General features: G+C 37.1%; 1 protein-coding gene across 2 annotated transcripts in view; it reads right to left on the minus strand.

The window, feature by feature from the left end:
* DMD (dystrophin) overlaps positions 1 to 19,150 on the minus strand; it is a 2,781,977-nt gene that overhangs the window by 2,073,747 nt on the left and 689,080 nt on the right. For both annotated transcript variants that reach the window (XM_081115404.1, XM_081115406.1), the window contains one exon: positions 2,785 to 2,846. In XM_081115404.1, coding sequence (XP_080971530.1) covers positions 2,785 to 2,846 — 62 coding nt within the window. The remainder of the gene's footprint in view (positions 1 to 2,784; positions 2,847 to 19,150) is intronic.

Here is a 19,150-nt window from a genome sequence, read left to right on the forward strand (position 1 = left end):
TTGAGTCTGCAGGCTGATGCTCTATCCACTGAGCCAAACCGGTTAGGGCAGTGGTCAGCAAACTGTGGCTTGTGAGCCACATGCAGCTCTTTGGCCCCTTGAGTGTGGCTCTTCCACAAAATACCACGTGCAGGCATGCATGTACAGTGCAATTGAAACTTCATGGCCCATGTGAAGAAGTCAGTATTTCGTGGAAGAGTCACACTCAAGGGGCCAAAGAGCCGCATGTGGCTTGTGAGCTGCAGTTTGCCGACCACTGGGCTAGGGCAAGCTGCTTCTTGTTTAAGAGATTTTAGCAAAGTCTGAAGCCTGAGCCAGGACAGGCCATTCATATGGAAAAGTAGCTATAAGCAGTTTGGGTGTGGCTGCAAATTGAATGGGGCAGGGTCTCAGGGATTCACCAGGGCAGAGCACACAGTGCGGGTCATGCTGATGGAAACTCAGATATGGCTGCCAGTCAGCTTTGTGATGGGGGAGGACCCAGCACTAGAACCATGACCCTTGTGAGCACCCCTTCTGGGAGAAAGCCACCCCCAAGTTGCTCCTCTGATGCCAGACAGTCCAGTTCCTCCCCATATGTTCCTGGATTCCCCCAAATCTACCACCTGTTGCTGGAGCTCAGAGGAAGTGGGACCATGTAAGTTCATGCAAGGGCTCTTTAAGAGGAACACCTGGGACTCCAGTCGCCTACATAGTGTAACTCAGCCATAATCCCTACTGGATTTTACAGCCTGAAATTATGGGGACTTCTCTTCCCAGCTCTGGAATTCTGGCCTGGGGTCTGGTGTGAGGCTGGGACCCCTGCTTCTCAGGGGAGGCCTTGGAGCTACCTCTCCCCATTAAAAAAAACACCACATGTGGGTGTTGGACCAGTTCATTCTATGCATCTCTCTCTCCGACCAGTCTCAATGTGCTTTTTTTCTTTTCTTCTTTCGTTTTTTTTTATTGTTTAAAGTATTACAAGTAGTAGTACATATGCCTCCTTTTCCCCCTCACTGACCTCCCGCCTACCTCCCTTACCCCCAAGCACATGTCCCCACCCTACCACCAGTGTCTGTGTCCATTGGTTATGCTTATATGCATGCATACAAGTCCTTCAGTTGATCTCTTACCCCCCACAACTCTCCCCTGCCTTCCCGCTGTAGTTTGACAGTCTGTTCGATGCTTCTTTGTCTCTGTATCTATTTTTGTTCATCAGTTTATGATGTTCTTTATATTCCACAAATGAGTGAGATCATGTGATATTTATCTTTCTCTGACTGGTTTATTTTGCTTAGCATAATGTTCTCCAGTTCCATCCATGCTGTTGCAATGGTAAGAATTCCTTCTTTTTTTACAGCAGCTTAGTATTCCATTGTGTAGATGTAACACAGTTTTCTAATCCACTCATCTGCTGATGGGCACTTAGGTTGTTTCCAAATCTTAGCTATGGTAAACTGTGCTGCTATGAACATAGGGATGCATATATACTTTCTGATTGGTGTTTCTGTTTTCTTGGGATATATTCCTAGAAGTGGGATTACTGGGTCAAAGGGAAGTTCCATTTTTAATTTTTTGAGGAAACACCGTACTGTTCTCCACAGCGGCTGCATCAATCTGCATTCCCACCAGCAGTGCAAGAGGGTTCCTTTTTCTCTACATCCTCTCTAGCACTTGTCGTTTGTTGATTTGTTGATGATAGCCACTCTGACAGGTATGAGATGGTACCTCACTGTTGTTTTGATTTGCATCTCTCAGATGATTAGTAGGATTTCCACCCAGCCCTATTTCAGGTGGTTCTGCAGGATGAGTGTTCTGTATTTTAGTTGTAATTTTGATGTGGTTGAGGGAGGCAGTGAGTACTGGCAATTACCTACACCACCATCTGGGTTCTCCCAGAATTATTAAATTTAAATTCAAGTCTTTATAACTTTGAAATCCACACAAACCTCCTTATGTTGCACTCTTAATGCTAGTTTTCAAGGTAAGCATATTTCACTCTGTGTTCATATACAATTATCTAGACCAGTGGTTCTCAACCTGTGGGTCGCGACCCCTTTGGGGTTGAATGACCCATTCACAGGGGTCGCCTAAGACTATCGGAAAACACATATATAATTACATATTGTTTTTGTGATTAATCACTATGTTTTAATTATGTCCAATTTGTAACAATGAAATTGGGGGTCACCACAACATGAGGAACTGTATTAAAGGGTCGCGGCATTAGGAAGGTTGAGAACCACTGATCTAGACTCATGCTATTAATCATGAGTTGAGTCCTAATTGTAAAATAAATACATATTATTAAGAGTTGAATTTATGCCTTCAGAAAAAGAGTATAAACTTAAATTATTTGACAGATGCTCTAAGTGGTAGGGCCAAATAGAGTCAAGTTATATCAGTTTTTCTTGAACTTGGTAAAGACCAAGAAAGACAAAAAAAATGATAATTTCAGAATAATGAAAATCCCTCATATCTTCTAATCTGTGACATATACTAGCTGCTTGATGGAAGATGGATGTTATAATCCTCTGATAACTGATATCATTAATGAAACTCACATGATCAAAAACAACCAAAGATATACTTTGTCAAATTAAATAATTTCTCTTTACCGTATATTCTGCTGTACCTTCCTTAATTAAAAGTCAACATTATATGCCCAGATTTGAACAACTAAAATAAAATGACACTATGGAAAAACAATATGGACATTTAAATTACACACAGGTATGTAGGCCATTTTGAATATTCAGCAACTTATATTACATCTTAAAAAGAGAAGTAACAAAATATCCTTACCTTAGAAAATTGTACATTTATCCATTTTGTGAATGTTTTCTTTTGAACATCTTCTCTTTCATCTACAATGGAAAATGTTAAAAAATTAAGAGTTCAGAAGCAATTTTGAATATCATTTATGTTTTATAATTAAATAACTTAATTATTACATATTAGTATTATTTATATATATTATTAAATTACTTGATAAATGAAATTAAACATGAGTGATGTTGGTATTGGATATGAAAACTAAAATGAAATCTGAAAAATGATTGATATGGTCAATTCCACATTCATTCAAATATTATATAAATGCATTACAGAACTATAGTCTCATCTAAATAAATGAAATATTATTTATTCTCCTATAATGAGTAGATACTCTAGTATAATTAAAAGAGCCTATTACCTGTAATTTCTTCTGAAAAAGTATTCCTGAGCTTTTCCTCTTAATCCTCACACCCAGCCCATGTAGAAATGATTTTTCCCTCCTTTGCAATACCTGCATAGTCTAACATGGGCTCCTAGCACAGCCTCCTCCCATTATAGGAGAGGTTTCCTGATCATCAGCAGCATGACTCAGTAATTTTTGCATCCCTGAACTTAACACATTGTCTGGACAAATTAATAGCTTAGCAAATATTTGATCAGTAATTATGTGAATGCTTTAAAGAAGGGGGACCTCACAAATCCAATAATTTTAGTACCTCTTTTCATCTAAAAGTCAGGAAATTTCAACTTAAAATGCAAATGATACTCTTCATGCATTACATATAAATACTTAAGAGGAAAATCCCCAAGGACTTCTTATACCAAGATATTAGGGGGGAGGGAAATTATTATTTTTTAAATATATTTTTATTGATTGCAGAAAGGAAGGGAGAGGGAGAGAGAGAGATATAAGCATTAATGATGAAAAAGAATCATTGATTGGCTGCCTCCTGCACACACCCTACTGGGGATCGAACCCACAACCCAGATATGTGATCCTGGTTCATAGGTCAAAGCTCAACCACTGAGCCACAACAGTCGGGCAGAGGGGAAAATTATTAAGAATCAACTTCACAGAACTCATACTTCTAAAAATTATTTTTTCCTAAGCTAGAAATTAGTATTGAGTCAAATGGACAGAAAAATAAATGATCTTGATTTATTAAAATTTTTTTTTGCAGCCAAAGCCTATCTTTGAATTACTGTAAATGTAATCATATTAGACAGTGTTCAATAAATGCGTACATCTGAGAAATATTTAAAATTGAGAGATTTCACATTTTATTTACTTAGGTCAAAAGAAACCTTATTGAAATGTCCTGACAAAATAACCTTTTTTGCTCTCATATTATTTTTCAGTAGTAAATCTTCATTACTTCTTCTAAAAATAGATTATATAAAGAATTGTGTTCCCATGACAAATACATCCATGCACTAAGAATATCTGCTTATCTTTAAAGCACATTATTAACCCATAAGTAGATACTCTTAAAGCAATCTAAAAGATAACAGTGGAGAAATGAGCCTAAACTTTTCATAGATGAGAAAATTGTATTTAGCATCACAAAATGCTTTCTTCTTAATCATTAGTGTTACTCCCACAAGCTGCTACATATGTGGTAAAATATCAGCATTATCCATACAATATAGCACAAGTATGAATAAATAAAATCGATGGTATTGAAACAGGAACCTTTGGGAGTGAAAAAAAACAGATTTTAGGAAATTTTAGAAATTAAGAGGACCATGGAAGAAGCACAGGGCTGCAGAGCAGCAGAAGGTATATTTCCATAAAATGAGGGAGCTGGGAACAGCAAAAGGTCTATATTTACAAAATAAAGAGAAGGAAGCCCTTCATCCAGAAAGAGAAGAAACTCCAAAGGGAATAGGAAAAACGATAAGGAAGGATGGGGGTAGAACTTTACATGTTCTATGTGAGGTTCCACCTTTAAGCTCAAGAGTTACTATAGTAACCAATCTAAAGGAATAGTGACCAATCAGAGGGGATATCAAGGCCCCAAGATATGCAGCCTTTATAAGCAGTAGGGAAAAGGAACTCAGCGGGACCCTTTCCCCCTCCTTATGTGGGAGTACGTTCTGGGGGACTCTTTCCCCCTCCCCACGTGGGAGTCTGTACTTGTTCTTTAATAAATCTCCACCTTTGCCATACTACCCTCTGTCCATGGATTCATTCTTTGACTCCTGCAGACAAAGAATCCCGGTTCCAGTCCAGGGGAACACCGCGTGTTCCAGTCCAAAAATTCGGTATCAATATAGGGGAACCTCGGTTCTCCAACTTAATTTGCTCCGGATGAGAGGAGTCAGAAACAGGATTAGGCAGACAGGGCAAGGGGTGAAAGGAAGGAAGAAATATGGACGTGACCATTGGAGCCAGCTAAAAAACTGCTACAGGATTCCAGGGCAGGAGAAATAGGGAAACTGACAGGAAAGTTAAAACAAGGCCAAAAGGTGTGGGCAATTTGCAGCCAGCTTGTAACTAACAAGCCAATATCTTCCCCAGCCAAGGACACAGAGCAAATGGTTAAAAAACCTCCCTGAGAGAATGCAGAAAGGGCAGGGGAAAGGGGAAAGGGGAAAGGAAAAATGTGCCATTTTCCCAGAAATCAGGATTTTAAAAAGATTCCCAGGTGATTCTAATGTGCAGCCAAGGTTGAGAACCACTGCCCTAAGTAGAGAAGCCAGTGGTCTCAAGATAAAGTTGCCAGGTGCTTTTCATGAATTCTGGAAAGCCACAACAAGGTAAAAAAAAAAAAAAAAAAAAAAAAAAAAAAAAAAAAAAAAGGACCTTGAGAATTAATCTGTACCATAATAGTCAGCAGAGGAATTTTGAAGCCTATAGACAGGAGGGTATATAACACCTCAGACCCCACCCAACTTGCTCTTCAGATTAGCTGAGAGCCAGTCTGTGCTTCATAAGCCAGATGTATAGGTTTGCTTGCTTTGCTTTTTCTTTTTTTTTTTAATATATTTTATTGATTTTTTACAGAGAGGAAAGGAGAGAGATAGTTAGAAACATCGATGAGAGAGAAACATTGATCAGCTGCCTCCTGCACATCTCCTACTGGGGATGTGCCCGCAACCCTGGTACATGCCCTTGACCGGAATCGAACTTGGGACCTTTTAGTCCGCAGGCTGACGCTCTATCCACTGAGCCAAACCGGTTTCGGCTTGCTTTGCTTTTTCAATAAAGATGCATGCTTTAATTGCTTTAATAAGTTGGCTTTTCATAACACAAAGTCTCTCATGTAAATTCATTTATATGAGAAGACAAAGATCTGAGTGGGGATAGTCCTCTCCCACTGAATCAGGGGGCTGCCCTATCCTGTAACATACCTTAAGTTTAGGTGAGAGGTGCCTGTAACACCTGAAGGCTGTTTGAGAATGGATGTTTGAAAATGGAATCATTTCCCCCCCATTAAAAATAATGTCAGTTGAATTAACCCATTCCAGAATCCCCAAATGATTTCATTTTAACTTTTCTTATATACAGTACATGTCTAATGTATTGTTTAATCTATAAATAAGCACTTCTTAAATTTGTCAAATCAGTCCCTACTAGCCTTAAAGGAAGCACTTCTAGCACTCGGCGGGTGTCTTTCAAGTCAGTATGCAGCCTCTGTCTTTGCTTGCACCTCTGATATGCTGTCACTGGCTAACTGCTCTTCATTCATCCAAATCAACAAGTTTTCCTACCTCTTCAATTGCCTGAGATCATTGTTTCTTTAACACCTTTAGCAACATTAGCACTCTTGATGGCCTTTTAATGTTTTAAAATTGTGCTAATCATCGATTTCTACAGCAACAAAAGCATTCTATCCTTTGTTGCTTGAGAGAGGCTTTTTGTCATGCTGAGGTATCCCCTTGAAAAGGTTGTCAGTTCAAAAAGCAAAGTTTGGTTCGACAACTGAGACATTTTTTTTTTTCTGTGAGACTTTTTTTTCCTGTCAACACCTTGGTTGAGAATAAAATTGTTAAGGTGGGAGACATTCGAGAAACAACGTTGGACTGTAATTTTTTTTATTGTCTAAAGTTTTACATATGTCTCCTTTTCCCCCTGATTGACACTTCCTTCCTCCCCCCCACCCCCCTCCCCCGCCGCCTCATCCCCAACTATTCCCACCCAGGGCAAGCCCCCATCACCACAATGTCTGTGTCCATTGGTTATACTAATATACATGCATACAAGTCATTGTTATTTTTTTAACCTAATAAAAATAAACAGAACATTACAAATGGTCAAAATGTAACCATTTTTACTGACTTGCTGTAGAAAAACTGGTCTGTACATCTATTTCTCAATGGTGTGTGTGTGTGTGTTTATCTACAATTGTGCTATTGATCAGGAGTTGAGTTTCATTTGAAAAATAAATGTTAATGACCTTCTTTGCAATTCCACTTATTTTTTCCTACATGGGCATGCATATCCTGTCAGACATGGGAAATGGAGAGTATATGAGTCATTTGAAAGCATTCACTTAGAGATTTTTAAAACGTATCCAACCATCTTCACCAAAAGCTGAGTAGGAGGACATTTGAAGAGATTTGTTCCAGATGCCTTTAAGTGAAAGGTCGGTAGTAAAGCAATATTTTTATTGTTTTCAATTATATGTACAAAAAGCAATGTTTAGATAGGCCTTGAAGGCAGGAGAAAAACCTTGACATAATGTGCAAAATATTATGTATCTATGTGGTAAATAGCACTAAATTAGAACTTTATCATAAAAACATCTTTACCAGATGTCCTCTCTTACCTCCTCTGCTTTTAATACAAGAAAAATATACTTTGAAAAATAAATTACTTGCTAATGTTTTATTTTGGCATAGAAACATTTATTTTCTTTAACATGATAAATATTAATGTAACTTATTTTTTATTATTTTAAATTTAATAGTGCCATATTGTGCGCAAAACTGTTTTACATATCTAATCTCAATCTGTATGTCATTTTACTGTATAGATTAAAACAGTGGTTCTCAACCTTCTGGCCCTTTAAATACAGTTCCTCATGTTGTGACCCAACCATAAAATTATTTTCGTTGCTACTTCATAACTGTAATGTTGCTACTGTTATGAATCGTGATGTAAATATCTGCTATGCAGAGTGGTCTTAGGCGACCCCTGTGAAAGGGTCGTTCAACCGCCAAAGGGGTCGCGACCCGCAGGTTGAGAACCGCTGGATTAAAAGAATACAAGCTCAGAAGGAATAAAGCTATGAGATGACAGAGATGAACCTGCTATAGGTTATTTGGATCAAAGTCCACGGCTTTTCACATTGACCAGTTTATATCATAACTGCATAGATAAAATGGAATGCCATATGATAATCAGAGTCACAAAAGCTGAACATGTTAACACATACTGGTATACACAACAATCATGAATTCAGAGCCTCTATTTTCAACAACCCATGGGGTTCCATGTGTGCTTTAATCTATGTGAATGGCATCCTGGATTTTACAAGGCACAACCCACATGGATTTATCCAGAATAAAAAACTGAACCTTCCTTATGATGCTAGATGATTCATTTGTTAATATTTTAAATAATAATGCTCATATATTTACTAATTGATATTTAGTATTCAATTTTTGTCATATGTTAGCATTATGGATATATGCAACATTCAACAATCACCCAAGTTTTGCTTGCACATTACTATCCCCATAAACATGTACTTTACAGAGCCACAATAATATTCTGGATTTTTTCACTTATCATAAATTCCACATACTTTTGTTTTCTACTAGAGATTCCACCACAATAAACATCTTCATGCATTCTCTTTCAACTTCTGGTGTATAATTAATTGCCTTAGGATAAATTATTGAATTAGAGTTATGGGAAGTTTTATGGCTTTTACTAAATATTGTCATATTGCTTTCCTAATGGTAATACTGATTTTTAGTGGTACCAGAAATAATGAGGTTATGCAGTTGATAGGACTTTTTGTTGCTTTTGTTTTTAGAGTGATTGCTACTTTATTACATATAAGGAAATAGTTGATGCTTGTTTAAATTTGAATCTGATACTAATGAAGTAGAACATGTTTCATATATTTATTTATTCTTCATGTTTCTACTTTTGTCAATATACTTGTTTATATTCTCTGCTCATATATCTATTGAGTACTTGATATTTTAAAATTAATTGGAATGAGATCATAAATTAGTAGTTCTTAAATATTTCAAGTTGTGGACTCTATTTGATTATCAGATAAAATAGTGATCCTTCTCTACAGATAAAAAAAATGCCTATAAAAGCATTTACATACAGTTTCATGGGGTTCACTGATCTTCCTACAGAAGATTCCTGTTACCATGAAATCTAATATAAGAATCACTACTGTAAATTAAGCTATTACTCGTAGTCAGTGAATGAATTTATATTCCCAAGTGGTTATATTTCTTTTAATTTTCACTTCACTTTTATGCTAACATTTTATATTTTTATATATGTGAATCTATCCATTTCCATTGTTATTTCTCATATTACTTAAAGTTGATCATTTTAAGCATGATCAGTTATATATCCATAGTTAATCTAAACTTGATATATATAAACATACATATATAAATTGTTATAGAGTTTATAGCCTATTTCATTCTCAATAAAATATGTTATTATAGACACAAAGTCTGTAGTAAGACATTCATGTGAAATTAGCAACAAAGAGAATGAGAAAATAATAAACTAAAATCTGTTTTACTAGGAGGTTATTATTGATATACTACTGTTTAGTCACTTCAAGTAGCACATATTGTATTTCATTTTCTCTAGGGCTTGTTTATAACTGATTTTCTTGTTTGTAATCAGTTTATGACTGATTTCTTTTACTAATAAAAATATGCCTGGGTATATTAATGGAAGAGGCAAAGAAGAAGTGGGGGGTGAGGGCTAGGGGGAGATAAGGACACATATGTAATACCTTTATCAATAAAGAAAAAAAAACACGAAATCTACATCTAACTTAAAAAAAGAAAGTCTATTTTAGAAAAATTTACTTGAAAACTGTGGCCTGGAGATACCAAGGAGTAAAGAACTACTACTGCATAAATTGCAAAAAAAGTGAACAATATTTTATTTTATTGTTTCTACAGGTAAACCTCTTTGAAGACAATACAATTAGTCTTTCACCATGACATAACAATTGTATTTTATCTCAAAATGAACCCTTTCTAATAAAACTATTATTATTCAATAAATCTGGCCCTTCACATTTTCTAAGATTAGTGCAAAGACCTTTGGCCCCATTATTAACTTTTATATTTCTGAGGCCCTCAGTTCCCTATAAATGTGTTATAATTGGGATATTTAGAATTCACCACAGTGAGTTACTGCACAAAAATGATATTGGGCTAACAGAGAACCTTAAACCAGGGGGACTGGCTTCCAGTTTCAGTGCAGAACTTAGAATTGTGGCCTTAAAATCACCAGGTTTCAGTCTCTTTACCTGTGAAATGAGGGTATTAATTGCATTTTAACTCATGGAGCTGTTGTTAAGGTATAGTGAAATCATTTATTTATGCAATAATTTATAGAATAATTACTTATATAATGCTTAGTGTGTGCTGGACCCATACAAGTTACTGAGAAGATAAACAAGACCCAGTCTTTACTAAAGATCACAGCTTAGTGGAAAACAGACATATTACAGATAGGTATGAAATATTTTACATAAGCAAGGATACATATATTTGAGGGGTATTTTACAGGAACACAGAGAAAGAGATATGTAGGCACATGGTTAGGTAAGACATTTTATTTTTTTAAAACGTATTTTTATTGATTTCAGAGAGGAAGGGAGAGGGAGAGAAAACATCAATGATGAGAGAGAATCACTGATTGGCTGCCTTCTGCACACCCCCTATTGGGGATCAAGCCCACAATCCAGGCATGTGCCCTTGGCCGAAACCGAATCCAGGACCTTTCAGTCCACAGGCTGACGCTCTATCCACTGAGCCAAATCGGCTAGGGCAGGAAGACATTTTCTTGAAGGCTATAGCTAGGCTGAGTCTGAAGGATGAACACAAATAGGAAGGAAAGAAAAAGATTGAAAGGGAAAGATAAATCTTTCTGGGAGGATAGCAAGGGGAAAAGCAGAGATAAGAAACCAATTCAGTTTTGTTGCACTCTAAAATTTGAAAAAGGGAGTAGCATGAAATGAAATTACAAAGGGAGTTGGGAGTGAGATCATGGAGAGTTTGCATGCTATCAGCTAAGACGACATGAGTAAAAACATTTAAAAACTGAAAACAAACCCCCAAAACCTGCTATATGAACACTAACAATTATCTTTAAGACAAGGCAGTTAATCATAATCTGAGCCAGAAAAACATTTTTATTAAATTTATTGATTTTAAAGAGAGAGAGAGAGAGAGAGAGAGAGAGAGAGAGAGAGAGAAACATCAATTTGTTATTGCACGTATTTATGCATTTATTGGTTGATTATTGTATGTGCCTTGACCAGGATCAAATCTGCAACCTTGACATATTGGGACAAAGCTCTACCCAACTGAGCTACTTGGCCAGGGCCTAGAACAATATTTTTTAAAATACTATTTCCTGCCCCACTGGTGTGGCTCAGTGGTTGAGCATTGACTTATGCACCAAGAGGTCCCAGTTCAATTCCGGTCAGAGCAAATGCCTGGGTTGTAGGCTCCATCCCCAGCAGGAGGCAGCCAATTGCTATTGTTGTTTCTCTCTCATGGATGTTTCTATCTCTCTCCCTTTCCCTTCCTCTCTCTCTCTCTAAAGCAGTGGTTCTCAGCCTTGGCTGCACATTAGAATCACCTGGGAATCTTTTTCTAAAATCCTGATTTCTGGGCCTCATCCTCCGGAAATTCTGTTTCTTTGTTACTAATGTTGTGGCCTCACCCCATAACAAAGAAACAGAATTTCCGGAGGATGGGGCCCAGGAATCAGGATTTTAAAAAGATTCCCAGGTGATTCTAATGTGCAGCCAAGGTTGAGAACCACTGCTCTAAAGTCAATACAAACATGTTAAAATAAAATAAAATACTCATTTCTTGGGTTAATATGTTAATTGAAGATGCTCATCACTTAAGTGACCCAGAAAATATAAGTTTAGCAATAGAAGTATATATTAAAGTTGATAACAGTTTAGAAATACACATAAAGAAATACAAAAGATATAAGTTTATTTCACTTAAAGAGAGTACTATTAATAATATGGAAGACCTATTAGAGTCAGTTTATTTTTGGCTTCTACCAAAAATGAGAAGAAAGGAAATGAACAAGATGGAAGATTAATGGTAAACATTAGGTAAGGTGATGTGATGATACTCTGGAACATTACAAAGAAAGGCCTAAAACTCGGGGCTTATACAGAAAATGGGTTTTACCATGTTATTAATGCTACAAAATGGCAATGCAAAGTAGAAGAAAGTAGAAAAGGAAATGGCATGAAAATTGCTTTCCATTAAATCTGAGTAATAGCTTTTGATCATAGGATTATAGAATGCTAGGTGACATTTGTGGTCATTTTATAATGAGGAGGTCTAAAATAATTAAATTACTGGACAAAGAAGGGAAAAACATTCAGTGGCAAAGAGGTTTCCTTATTTCCCACTCACTCTGCAATCAATATAATGCAGTTTTTACTGCTCATCATCCTACAAAATTTTTTCTTAATAACATCACCTGTATCCTTTCTCATTTCCAAGACAGTGTCTGTCTGGATTATAACTGCATTCCCAGCCCTTAGCATAGAATACATAGCATTGCTCAGTTCAGGTGCTTTTTGTTTGTTTGTTGTTATCCATACCTGAGGATATTTTCCCATTAATTTTTAGAGAAAGTGGGAAGGAAGGGGAGAGAGAAACAGAAAGAGGAGAAACAGTGATGTCAGAGAGACACATCTATTGGTTGCCTCTTGCACATGCCCTGTCCAGTAAGCCGACCCTCCACTGACAGGGCTCACTCAATTCAGGTGTTTTAAGTTAATGAAGACCAAATTTACTTTTCAGACCTCTTCTCATTTTTTCTGGGCAGATAGTCATTCTATTGAACTGTGTCAGACAGAATAGAGGTTCTCCAAATATGTTCAGGTCCTAATCCCCAGAATCTGTGAGTAAATTTTGTTAAAGCTTATTTTTTAAAGGAAACTAACTTGAAATTCAGTTAAATTTAAATTGTTTTACAACTCTTTGTTATGGAAAAGAGAATTAAGATTTCAGATGAAATTAGATTTGCTAATTAGCTAATTTTTGATATGGGATTTATCCTGAGTTATCCCAGGGGGCCCAGTGTAAATCAAGAAGGATCCTTCAAAGGGGAAGAAGGCAGCATAAGAGGGAGAACCAGAGATGTAGCAGCATGAGAAGGACTTGGCTCAGTGTTGCTGGTTTTGAAGATGAAAGAAGCGGGCCATGGGCCAAAGAATGTGGGCAGCCTCTACAAAATGGAAAAGACAAGGAAATGGATTCTTTCTTGAAGCCTTCAGAAGGCATACAGCTGTTGGATCCTAATTTTAGCCCATTGGGGCCAATTTTGGACTCCTGACCTGAAGAATTGTTAGATGATACCATGTATTTGTGTAATTTTAAGCTGCTAAACTTGTGGTAATTTTTATATAATCAGTAAGACACTAATACATAAACTTTCCTATTTAACACTATTAAGTCAAGAGACAAATCCATAAGGATAGTTCTACATGGTAGAAATACAGCTATGTAAAAGATAAAGTTCCTACCCTTTTGTCCTTATAGCATAGTGAGAGAAACTTACACACAAAAAATAATGGTAGTAGATACACAGATACATTTCCTGATAAAGAACATACAAGGTTTTGTCATAATCATATAGGAAGGAAACTAACTTGGAAAACTCAGTGCTTCCCTTGATGAAGTGACATATCAGCAAAGTTCTGAAAGTTAACTAAAAGTATACAGGCAGACAAGGTGAAAAAGAAATCCCAACAATAAAAAGAGCAGGTGCAACTATCAGGATGTGAGAGAAAGAGCATGGTCCTTTGAAGGTACTAGAGATGGAGGAGGAGGACAAAAGTAGCAGAGATGACTCTAGAAAAAATGAGAAATAATCATTAGCCAAAGTGTGAAGAGCTTTAAACTTTAACCAGAAGGCTGTTAGAAACCAAAGCAGAATTTTAAGTAGAGGCATGGCAATATAGTTTTCTATTTTAGAAATGGAATTCCACAGCATGGAGAATATATTGAGAGAGGTAAGACTGGAAACAAGAGGACCAATTAGCTGGTTATAACTCCAATGCATGTGAGAAGTGACGATGGCTGATATTGATGACTTGCATGGGACTGGATAGAGGTACATATAGGCAAGATATATTCAATAGGTATTACTGGTAAGAACTAGTTATTAATTAGAAGTGGAGGTAGGGGATTTAGAGAGGTACAGCCAATGATATTATACTACTCAAACTGGAGTCTAGAGATCCCAGGAAGAATTTCTGGGTCTGTATATGTAATGATGGTATGGGAAGAATTGGGAAATACTCAGTTTTGAGTGTTTTGAGACAAGAAGAAGGATATGTATAATAGGTAGTTGCATATAGGAACCTGAAGCACCATCTGAGTTGAAAATTAAAATTTTAGAGATACACGCCAACTGGCACATAGTAACTGAAGCCCCCATAGTGAATGATATTACTAAAAAGTGTTCACTAGCTTTTTGATCGGAAATATCACTGCCTCCTGGTTATCCTTCAGACACAAAGGCTGTTCCTAATCTGTTTCACTGACTTATTTGCCATTCACCCTGGAAATATTGGCATTCTCCCAGGGTCCTATCTATTCTTCTTCTCTGCTTGCCTTGGTCTACAATGTTTATTCTTTCTAAGCAAAGTGACTCCCTCCTCCACTCCAACCATCACTATATATTGATACTAATGATACTTGAATCTATATTTTTCATCTTGATCAAAGTCAAGAGTTTCACAGTGACATAAATGACCCTAGTTAAAACCTCCACCTAAATGTCCTGCAGGTACCTTAACAATATCATTCATCTTCCCAAATAAATTCACGTATTCTACTCCTCCTGTCAATTAATGGCATCATCATTCATCTGGCAACTAAATAAGTAACTCTGGAATCATTATTCAAGTTTGAGAAATGCTTGTTCTGAGGTTAAAGCCAGATTATTTAGAATGGCATATGAGGGCATTTACAATTTGACTCCAAATAATTTTGTAAACATAATATCCATCATGACTATTGACACTCACACTTAACTGTGACCCCACTACACACATACCTACCAGGTCTACCCTAGACACACAAGCCAAACATCTTCATAAATAAACTATGCATTTTCTTTAGTCCTTTGTTCATACAGTCCCAGAAATGTGACTTAACTCTCACTTTCAAGGTCAGGTTAAACTGTTGGATTTGCGCAATCACCCTTCTGTACTTGGCAGAACTCAGCGATTAATTATTTGAATATATACATACACTATAGCATTTTTTCAAACAGTACCATTATTATATGGGGGTGTACAGACACACAAATACATTACCCTTTTTTATAATGCAGTTGACATACCACCAACCACCCCCAATATGTAACCACACTTAGATGGGAAAATATGTAACTTGTGGCACCCAATATGGTGTATTCAAGCAGAAAGTGGTACTAAATAAGAGTTGGTTGAGTAAATCAAATGATTAATCAATACCACAATTAAATCTGAGACCTAATGAGTCCCAGGCCAATGTGTTTTCTCTCCACTTTACCATACTGCTCAAACTGCTCTGTTAATTATAAACCTTCTGTGGGAAACTGTTTATTGCCTTCACTATCGGATAAGCATAGACAGAGCACTCCCCGAAACCACCCCCCCCCCCAAGGCTGGGTGCTTTTGAAGCCCTCCCAAAGGTCGGAGCTAGGCGCCACCTCTGTTTGTCCAGACAGTGGTAGCTGAAACTGCTCCCCCATTTATTATTATGTAAATCCTTGCTGATGGGCTAGTCTGCTTGTTACTAGGGGGTCGCCTGCCTAAGGGCTATGCTATGGGTGCATCCCAGATCAATAAAAGCTTGGTGAGGCCTGAGCACAGAGAAGAGGAAGTCCTTCGGGACTTGCCGCCTGGTCCCCCAATATTGCAAAATTATCTCGTGTCTTTTTCTCTCATTTGCTGTGCGGCTCCTCTTTCAGATACCAAACCCTACCCCACGCGAGTCGTGGAAGGAAAAACACTCAACACCTTCTGTCTTAATCACCAATTCATTTCTGAAAAAATCCATAGAGCACCCATCAGATATTAAATCACTTTTATTTTTTTAAAAATATATTTTATTGATTTTTTCCAGAGAGGAAGGGAGAGGGATAGAGAGTTAGAAACATCCATGAGAGAGAAACATCCATCGGCTGCCTCCTGCACACCTCCTACTGGGGATGTGCGCGCAACCAAGGTACATGCCCATGACCGGAATTGAACCTGGGACTCATCAGTCCACAGGCCGCCACTCTAGCCACTGAGCCAAACTGGTCAGGGCTTAAGTCACTTTTCAATATTTTCTCCCATAATTTGGCCTGGGACTGAAGTATTTATTTTCATCACTATATGGAATGGAAAAAAAAATAGCAACAGAATATTTCCTGCAAAAAAAATCTGCCTTGATTTTTCTGGGTAAATTACATTCTGGAATATGATGAAATTTCCATTTACATAATCTTTCATGGCTATCATGGATCCTAACACAATGTAAAATGATATGATGACCTGTCTGACTCTTTACCTCCCCTGTAAATATTGCTTTTTTCTCATGTAGGTCAATTGCTTTTTATTGTAGGGAGTTGATGGACCCAGAAAATAATTTGAACAGCTGTGTCAGCTCATAATGGATAAAAGTTTTTTTTCCCATATCCTGAAACTTAATCATAGAATTTATGCCGTATTAGCAAATCAGAGATGTGGCCAGAACCTTATGTAATCACACAATTGCATATTCATATAAAATAAAACCACACATTTTGAAAATACAATGCAAGAGTTGTAGAAATATTTTTACAAATAGTTATACAAGTTACCATGAAATAGAGCATAATGACAATGAGGTAGAATTAAATGGAAGAGAAATCATAACTCTCAGAGTGCATGAAATGGTACTCAGTGGTGAGTTGGAAAACAAGAGGACCATGTGGTAGATGGTACAAATGATACCATCTTCATTCTTCCCTTCAAATTCCATTCAGACACTAAAAATATGTATCAGATACAGTATGGGTCAGTGGTTAAACATATTCACTGCAGTGTCAAACCGCTTGGGTTCAAACCCCAGCTCCACTTCTCACTAGCTCTATGACTTTAGACAAGTTGCTTAACCTCATTGTGTCCATCTGTTATCATGGGACTAAAAAGAATGGTACAGAATTGTGCATACAAAAAGTGAGAGGCTTATGATACATACAGGGTATCCCAAAAATGTATATACACTTTAACAGCTGCTAGTTCAATTGATGTTTCTTTCTTTTCAGATTTAACCCACTGGAATTAATAATTATTCAAAGTGTGTATACATATTTTGAGGACATGGCGTATAAATACTGAAAAACATAAGGAAAAAACTAAAGAGAGAAAACCTATCAACATTTATTCCTGGATAAACCACTACTTCCTAGGAGCTATCTGTATCAGTTGAATTATCTTATAAAATAGACACAGTCTCTAGATGGCAGTCATATTAAAAATTAGTAAGATTCTTTAATATTTATAAATGTGCACAAATTAGACTTTTTCTTGACTTGAAAGATAAAGGAAAATATAAAATTGTGTTAGAATAAATTATACCTCCTCATGCCAAGAAGAATGAAATCTCTGCGTAGCAATGACGGGAATAATGCATAGTTTTGTGATGCATTATAATTGACAAAGTGATTTCAAATAGATCATCTTGTTTAAACATGAATATGTGGGTGGAGACTTGTTATGGGTAAAAATAAGTTTCTATTAATTAGCATACAGATGAAATATACTTTAGTAGTGTCATAAAAAAGATCACTTATTGCAGTTAAAAATAATAGTAATGGATTAATTATGGCAGAATAAATCAAAATATGATCAAGGCCTCTGATGTAATTTGGAGATGAAATATATACTTGGATATTGTGGCAGAACTGCTAACTAGATACCTGTTTCCATACCTTGGCTGCCGGGGTCCAGCCCCGGGGGTCCAGGGGTAACCAAAGGTGTGGACGGAGTCAGCGAAGAATGTTTTACACAGAGACAGCATTCAGAACTCTCTAGCTCTCTTTAGTCTCCATGGATCTCCCTGTGCCTGGCTGAGGCCACAGAGAAAGATCCCCAGGCAAGCTGAGCCTTTATTTTATAGTCAGAGGTAAGCAAGGTAGTAGTTTCCAAAGTTACACTGTTCTTGTGAGTTTCACTTGTTTACACTGTTCTTGTGAGTTTCACTTGTTTTTGTTCTTGTTGCACTTCCCTCAGCCCATTAGCTTCCCAGGTAAGATCTAGGGAGGTGGTAAGGTCAAGCCTAATTGTGCTTAAGAGGACTGTGCCCTCTAAGCTGGGACTTGTTTGTGACTTTGCCCACAGGTCAGTCTGAGGCTTAATCCTATAGCGGCTCCTCACACTTGGCCTAGTCAATTTTACTTTTGAAATATTCAATGTCTCTACTAAAAATTAAAAAAAAAAATGCATTATTCTATGGTATATATTTACCTATTGCAATGGATTGTAAAACAATTCTTTTCAAATAAAAAGAAAAGCAATCAGCCAAACTACACAACAGCCATTTCCAAATGTTTGTGTCAATGAGATGCTTTATAAACAGACAACAGCTGAAACAGAGACCTTTTTTGGATGTATTCTAACAGGATATTTAAATCATGAGATATATTTGTTAAACTTGCACTATGGAGTAAAGGTTGAAAAAATGGTACATTAGATATAGCTAATGCCTCATGCTTTATTTCCTTGGTCGAACCTGACTTTACCTGTTAACTGTGAACAGATTCTGTGCTTGCTGATTTCCCATCTCAAGTACCCACATCTCTCTGCTTCTTTGCATTAGGACTTTTTCCAATTCTAGGAGAATTTTGTAAGCCCATCTGCAGGGGCAGCCCAGAAGTGACAGATTTAATTCCCCCAAGGTACAATACTCAGTAAATGAGACACAGAAAAAGCCCAGTGGAACAATTGTTGGACATGCTCTCTAAGGCTCCCCAAGAGTCACCTGAGATACTGATCTCAGAATGGCCCACAGTAGCACCTCTATTGTTTGTTCTCCCTTCCCTACTCATTTCCCCTATCCCTCCCTAATGCCACTGGGGATCACTTCCCAAATAAATTACCTGTAACAGTACTTGTTTGAGTTAGCTTTTTAGTAATTCAAACTAACCCAAGTAGGTACTGGGCCC

The sequence above is a fragment of the Myotis nattereri genome (genome assembly GCF_964212035.1).
Source record: "Myotis nattereri genome assembly, chromosome: X".
Taxonomy (NCBI): domain Eukaryota; kingdom Metazoa; phylum Chordata; class Mammalia; order Chiroptera; family Vespertilionidae; genus Myotis; species Myotis nattereri.